At 37.4% G+C, this 7805-nt stretch overlaps 1 protein-coding gene across 1 annotated transcript; it reads left to right on the top strand.

Annotated features, from left to right (window-relative positions):
• Positions 1-3871: 3871 nt before the first annotated feature.
• On the top strand, positions 3872-6374 carry LOC145485352 (uncharacterized). Its single transcript, XM_081464031.1, has one exon. The coding sequence runs from the start codon at positions 4052-4054 to the stop codon at positions 4736-4738; it is 687 nt and encodes a 228-aa protein (XP_081320157.1). The 5' UTR covers positions 3872-4051; the 3' UTR covers positions 4739-6374.
• Positions 6375-7805: the final 1431 nt, after the last annotated feature.

Raw genomic sequence — 7805 nt, 5'->3', positions numbered from 1 at the left:
CAATTGGTAGACAGCTTGACAGATCTTTATTTATCAAAACTAGGCTTTCTTTTACTTTCTTCATCAAGCAAGTGATGGGCGGGTTCAAAAGTGCCCTGCAACCAGTCGTTTCGATTTTTCCACTAGAGTACGTACTATTATGACGTAGACTACTTGCATGAAGTCCTTGTTCCTTGTTTTACTAGATTTTAAACAGGAAACGGCAAAACAACTGAATAGTCTGTGTTGTATACATTGAATTTCTACGCGTGTAGCGATGTAAGGTATAATATACAATGATGGCCCTTAAGCCAATGAATTAGAAAACTATGCATTACCTACCGATCCAGTTTCTAACTATATGAAATACATCAAGCATGCCGGGAGAGTGTTTCATCGCATTTCCAAACACATAAGAAAGGAGAGAATAGAATACGGAGAGCCGGCGTATTCTAGTTTTTTGCGTAAGCATGAAAAAAGCTCGGGCGAACCTGTATGGTAGAGAGCAGCCCAATTTTCGGTCAATCCAGTGCAAATTTGAAATTGGACCCGGGAATTGAATTCAGTGTAATTTCAGTGGCGCTGTCGTCGAAAGAGGCCTCGATTACAAACAAGTGAGAAAATGTATGTTGGATCCCAAAGGTCAGGCGAAAAGGGGAATCCTGAAGCAATCCAAATAGAACTCGGATAATCAAATTAGAAATGAACAAGGGATACTGAGAAATTGTTTAATTTTAAATTAATTTTAAAGGTTTTCAGCTTTTAACTGTAACAGAAAGAAATCCATCTGATAAAATAAAACTGTCTTGAAGGAATCTTCGCAAAAGTAATCAGACTTCGTGCTATACATAAAGACGTAAAGAGCTGTAAAAGCTAAAAAATATTGTTGCAACGAATCAAATTAGTTAGCTGATTGGTTTACTAGTATTGACAGATTGTCGTATCTGTTGTTTGTTATTGTTTCGCACTAACAAGTCAAGATATCTTTGAGATCCTGTTAAAATCGCGTTATTTAAAGCATCTTTTCTTCCGGAGGTTGCTGCCTGTGGGTTTACGCACGATCGTTAAGATTTATCGCTATTTTCCGAGGGTCAGTTCTTTCGGGAGTTCGTTAATTTCGCAACTTTACCACGACTCAAATCTCACTGTAATCTAAAGCTGGAACTGATAGCGGACTATTGTTGACCAAAATCGCATGGCTACGCTATGCACAAAATATCAATCGATTTCTTAACTTCCAGATGAATGATGCGATTGGCGGAAAATCTGTACAAATGGCCTTTACATGGTTAAACAACATACAAAAAGTATTAAGGAGAGTAGAATCTTTGGCAATGGCCAGTTGGCTATTTTTCAACTTTCTAATTGAATACTACACGCGTATAAACGAAGGTGAAGACAGCTTGCAGACCTTCACCGAAATTAAAAATATCTGAGGTTACGTCAGGCTTTAAATATTACTAATTATCTTCACTATTTCGTAATAACACCTGGTTGGTTTGAACACGTGAATTTCTCCGACCCGCGTGAGTCTTCAAGCGTTACCTTTTATGTAAGTATATATTTTTGTGAAGGCCTTTTCACAATGTTTCTTGAAAAAAATTCCCATTTCTTGGAGCTTTGAAGCTTTGAATTAAGTCTCTTAAAGATACTGATTTTAAAACGCCCCTCTGATCTTAGCTAACACTCAGCAAAAAATGTAAAACAGAACGCAGGTGTTAAAAAATAAAACAAGATAAGCAGTACGCTTTATGCAGATTTTAATCCCAGAATCAGACCTATTTACAAACGACTATTTCATAAGATTGAAAGCATATCAAAGATCATTGAGCATTCAATTTATGGAGGACGTGATGATTTAGAAAGTTCACTTGTGAATAAAGCTATTAGGAGAATATTTACAATCGAATCCTGGATTGCCGTGTGTCTCTGCACGGTCAAACTAAAAAAAGAAATGTCATTTGAAGTCCTTTTTCCGGCTTCTTTGTTTTAATATCTAACTCACGTTTTCTAAAAATTGAGCCTGTTATATAACATAATGTAAAATAATCTTAAAATTGAGCCTCTTATAAAACACAATGTTAAATAAGAAACATCATGGTGCAAAATTTAAAGAGGGCTGTTTGTCTGCCCTGGAAAGGGGGGAGAGGTGACAGGGGTTAAAACTCAGCCTCGAAAGTAGATCAAACATGGTGACTGCGAAGAAAGGCGGGTAAAAGAACAAAGAAGACGCCCGTGATCAAAGTTGGACTCAAATTTAATTCTGAAACTGACAACTAATCCTATCAACTGTTTTATAATAATGTCAGTAGAACTGAGATTAGTCGAGTTCGGTCTGTGATCATACGAGCGATTATCGATTAAAGTCGGACGACCGAATAACGGCAGTCCGTACGAGTGTGTCAGTTACAGAGAGAACAACCAGAGGACGGTTAGTCCTGTTGCCAGCTAATCCAAAGGAATTACCACAAACCATTGTTAAACGTGTTGATAAATCAAATCACAAAAGGAGTTTGTCTTTGAGCCAGATACTGACGAGAAAAAGAAGCTTTTCGAGTACAACCGCCTAAAAAAAACAGCGCACGCAAAATTTCGAGTACTCTTCAATTACGATAGCCAATCAGATTCAAGGAATTGTGTAATAGTTTAATCAATTTCTTTAATGGTCTAGAATCCCCCACAGACATGAATTCGTAATAACACACTTTTTTGCTCTGTCGCGAGGTATTTCCGTCTCCACGTGAGCGTTTAAAAAATATATCTACCCACCTGCAAATAAGTGAAAGCCTTCTAATAAATGTTTTTTCAGTACAATAATAACTTTAGGCTCTCCAGACAAAATAAGTTGAGGTTTCACAACGTTTTGCTTAACTTCTACACCACAATAACATTTTCTACTGAATATTAAAATATTGAGTGAAGTAAGTGAAAATCCTAAAGAGAGACTGGTATCAGAAATTACTACCGAGTTAGTCACAGTATCCAGGACCAGAAGATTTTCAAATTCAGTTTTAAAATCAGGGAACCTTCAGTGGATTTTAACCAATTAAAATATTGAACTTTGAGTGCAAACTTTCCAGTTATTTTTTTGATTTTAACTATCGCATACCTGTGTTTGGACTGGCAAAAAATATCAATGATTGTTACCCATGTGGTTTTCGCCTGCTTTTGAATGCTGAACTCACGTGTTGCAACGTATGTCAGTCATGGACACTTGTTGCATAACACATGCAGAATGATCAGAAAACAACGCACGTCAGATAAGTTATTTTGAACTGTTTGCTTGTATGCGTTTGTCGTGCCCCCTTACACGTTAAACTGCGTGAAAGGCTTTCAACAATGTTTCTAAATATAACTAAACAAATCAAGTTTACTTTCCATAATGCACCACCCCGGGATGTGTTTATTCACTGTAAGAGGCAACTTTAAATATCTTTTGTGAGGGTTTTTTAAATGTTATTTTCATCGTTTGAAATCAGTTGTGCGGCTGAAAATTAGATTAAACGAAATATGCTTTCCTTTATTTTTCCAGAAAGTCGATCTCACGTTTTTACGACGCGTGAGAGCTATTTGTAAAATGCTTGTTTGATAACATTGTATAAACAATGTGCAAAAAGCAAAGTCACGTTATCTTTAATAACATACGTTTTATGGTTCAAGTTGGAATAGTACGTGATCTTACAACATTAGCAGGATCAACAGTGTCCCCAATTCATAGGATCAATAGTGTCCCCTATTAGTTTTTTTTTTAGGCTAAATAAGCTTACCATTGACACTGAAATAAAGTATTTCATTCATTTATTTATTCATTCAACATGCATTATCCCTTCATGTTATATAACAAAAAAGAAACTCACGTGTAATTTTACACCTGCCCGGCTTCCGTTGTTAACTGATGCAAAGAGGATAAAAAGAAACCAAGAACACTGCAATCTTCACATTAGACTTGCGACTAAAGCAGCAAACTAACATGAAGAAGGGAAGCCGAGAGAAAGCAAGAACAGCAGTCCAACATTCACAAATCCTGCACTAAGTTAACACATCTTCCAGATATTTTGACATTTTTCGAGAAATGTTTCAATCCACCAAAGCTGAAGCCAGAACAGCTTTATTTCAAGACAGTCAAGAAAACAAGCGTAAGAGAGTCCGTCAGATATGCGATGAGTTTCTATCAGTAGACAAGACGTCGCTCCAAGATGGCAGTCAGCACCGAACGTGCGAGAGAAAGTCTTGGCCGATTGCATACATGTATGAAGGCGGAAATTTTGTTAAGCGAGAAGACTTGAAACTCTTAGTGCCCTTCTCATTATACACTAAAAATAGCACGGATTGCAGTTCCTCCTCCGAGAGAAAGTACTACACTGAAGAAATTGCAGCCTTCGAGAGCGCAGCTCAAGCTTTATCCAACATGGACAACAAAGAAAACAATTTCCAAGTAACACTCCCTAACCATCAACAGGCACAAGAGGAGCTAAGAGGCGAACCTAAAGTAAAGAAGAGAAAAGAAGATTCTTCGGCAGATGAAGATGCAAATAATGAACCAACAGACAGAGAGAGCCACTGGGAGCGAAGGAAAAAGAATAACGCTTCGGCGAAAAAGTCGAGAGATGCGAGAAAAGCCCGAGAACAGGAAATACAGATCAAAGCAGCTTTCCTTGAGAGGGAAAACCTGAGGATACTTACACAGCTTATGATGGTCCAACGGGAAAATGAGTGTTTAAAACGAGTTTTATGCTCAAAATATGAAACACCTTTATGACAGTTAACCTGATCATTTTGTCTTTATACTCGGTAGCCGGTCGTTTCGGCTACAAGTCGTTTCGTATAGAAGTCGATTCGCCTACACTAAATGCTTATTACTAAATACTAAATACTTACCTAAAAATTCTGAAAATTGACAAACAGGCCGTACAATAATTATAGTAATGTTTTTTGGGAGAGTATTCCACAGCGACGGTGCGGCTATGCTGAACGTTCTGTCTCAACAAACGAGCTACTAAACTTGAAGATCACCAACGGGAACTCGTCATGTACCAAAAGAACAGAGAATTAAAATTCACCTTTAACTTGAAATGATATATGTGTGTGTAAGAAAAAATTCTTCTGGACAGGGAGCAGACGATCGGTATGTTGTCGATTCAAGTAACTGTACGTGATCAAACTGTGTGGAATCCCGATTTCTCGAACCCTTCGATAACTCGAACCAAAAGTCGTTTCCCCTCCTCAGTTGAGCATTGTAATTTTACTCCCGTTTCTCGAAATCTATGATTTTTCGAACCAATTTTCCTTTCCCCTTGCGGTTCGAAAAATCGGGATTACACTTTACATGCATCGTGTTACGCGTCTGTCTGATTCGCGCTACAATTTTACGGTGAATTTAACTAGAAATACGGTCAAATACAACTCCTCTGCTTCCCGTGGGCAGTGATTTTCATCTATCTTCGCATATATTTTCGACTTAAGTGTAGGCGAAACGACTCAGTTAATGTAGGCGAATCGACTCAGATCGTGTTGGCGAAGCGACTTTGATGTAGGCGAATCGACTTGCAGGCGAAACGACTGACATCCTTATACACAGTTTATAGTTATAAAAAGTGCATGTTTTAGCGTTTGGAAAGCCTTTGCCTTTTGTAGATTTATCGTCTCAGTAGAGCAAACCAATGTTGTTGAAGATCAGTTTTGTTTTTATGTAACCATATGAACTTCCGATCAGTGTAAGCCGGTATCTTTGGCTTAGTACCAAAGATACGAGTTGATAATCTTTTTATCGTAATAATTGTCTTTTAATGTAATCAACACATTGAGATTGTAATAAAACCCTTACGTTTTCTTTGGAAAAACAAAACCTTCCAGTTTGAACAGTTTTGCACTTTATCTTCAGATATTCGTTTTTCCGTTCAACTCTGAATGATAACTGGATGGCTTCGGCATTAAACCCAAATTATGCTGCACAGAATAAACCCGTAAAAAATACAGTACCCTTTTTAAAGCTTCAGTGCAGCTATGTCATAATTTTAAGCAAAAATAGACCATTACTTTTACTTTTTATATGAACCGTACTGCCCACCGCGCCACTGACCTTAGAAAGTCCTGTATGAGTGCTGTACGCGAGGAAGAGATCCGAAAAAACGAGTGCGACCCAACTAGAATAGCGTACGGAGCCCCAAATTCGACGCAAGTTAAAATTAGCGACAGAAAGAGTTTAGTTTCTGAAGATTATAATTTTTCTAAAATGAGTGTTGAAGGTAAACATTCTAGCCGGAATTTTTACTATTTGGCCGGAACTATCCGATACAGGACTTCTTCACTTGTCAGCTTACCCCGAAAGCACAGAAAGAAAGTCGACACTTCTCACAATTGTAGAGCAAACTCGAAATAGGATTAAAATAGATGTGGATTGATCGGACAAAGATTGCTCCCGGAGAAAAAAATGTTTTGACCTCAAAAATTTGCAGACACGGTGTTCTGTCGCACTTTGTAATAATCATCGCACTTTGTAATACCTGTCGCACTTTGTAATAAAACTGTCGCACTTTGTAATACCTGTCGCACTTCGTAATAACACTTGTCACACTTTGTAATAAAATAGCTGTCACACTTTGTAATAACAAGTTGTCGCACTTTGTAATAAATTAAGCTGTCACACTTTGTAATAACAAGTTGTCACACTTTGTAATAAGCTTTCAAATTTCCTTTGAATAGGATATTTGGTAGAAATTATATGACTTAACTAATCCCCCAGGGCACAAATACGTCCTTCTTTGATATTTTACTTTGTATACTAAACTGAGGAGATGAAAAAGAAACGCGTTCTCCCCCACGCTTCTCGCAATTGTTATTTGTCTTGACTACGATGTATCGCGACAGAAACACTTTGTCATCACGAATAATGACTTAAAAATCGGTTTTGTTAAGCCGCTCCATTGGCTAGGTACTAGTCTAATTTATCGTGCAAATGAGACCCTATTGCATGTTTAATTTGTAAATGATAACTTAATTCAGGTATTAAAAAGGTATTTATCACATCTTAAATAAAGATTCGAATTTTAAATATACTGGCATCTCCTGCGGATGAAAATAAAAAGGTTTGTTTCCGTGGGAGTTTTAGAGAGAACGAAACTGGAAAGCAACTTGCAGGGACATAGTGTATCAGTAAAAGAGTAGAGGACACATCTTGCTGGTATTTATAACAGCTGTACAAAATGGTACGATCCGGAAATAAAGGCTTTGACTGGGAGTCTTCTAAGAAGGGACCGTTAACTATAGTTGAATAGAATAATTGTGAAATAGTATCGTATTTTAATTCAAAAATCGCATTGGCCAGAATATGGAACAGCAACCATCATAGCCGTAATCAGTATATGTGGTATTAAAGCATTGAATCAGAACCATTGAATAAAAGTCTATTTCAACCTTGAATAAACAACAACGAACTATAACATGAAACGGAATTAACTAGTTGTTTATAAATACTTAATACACAACTGAACGAACAGAATGTTTCTCTCTCCTCAGTTCAAGGAACTGTTTTTTGTTTTAAAGCAAAAAGTCATTAAAAGACCATGGGTGATTCTATTCTAGCCGAGTGGATAATAATGACAAAGCAGATTTCAACAAAATGCTACTTTTGACTTTTTCGCCAGAATATGTTGAGGATGATAAACCATCCCAAACCACGAAATCGCAGATCCAGCCAAGCATTTGCCCAATTTGGACTGGCAACTATTCGCCGTACCTCCAGCACAACACCACTCGAAGATCCAAACTTTTTAATTAGGCTCCTGACGCTAACGATGCCAAGTTCACCACCCTCAGAGAAGTAAATA

The sequence above is a fragment of the Orbicella franksi genome, chromosome 4, assembly GCF_964199315.1.
Source record: "Orbicella franksi chromosome 4, jaOrbFran1.1, whole genome shotgun sequence".
Lineage (NCBI taxonomy): Eukaryota > Metazoa > Cnidaria > Anthozoa > Scleractinia > Merulinidae > Orbicella > Orbicella franksi.
The sequence above is the reverse complement of the archived record's forward strand: the minus strand, read 5'-3'. Positions and strand labels throughout refer to the sequence as shown.

Coding starts and splice junctions, on each gene's coding strand:
- LOC145485352 (XM_081464031.1), top strand. CDS start 4,052: ATGTTTCAATCCACCAAAGCTGAAGCCAGAACAGCTTTATTTCAAGAC.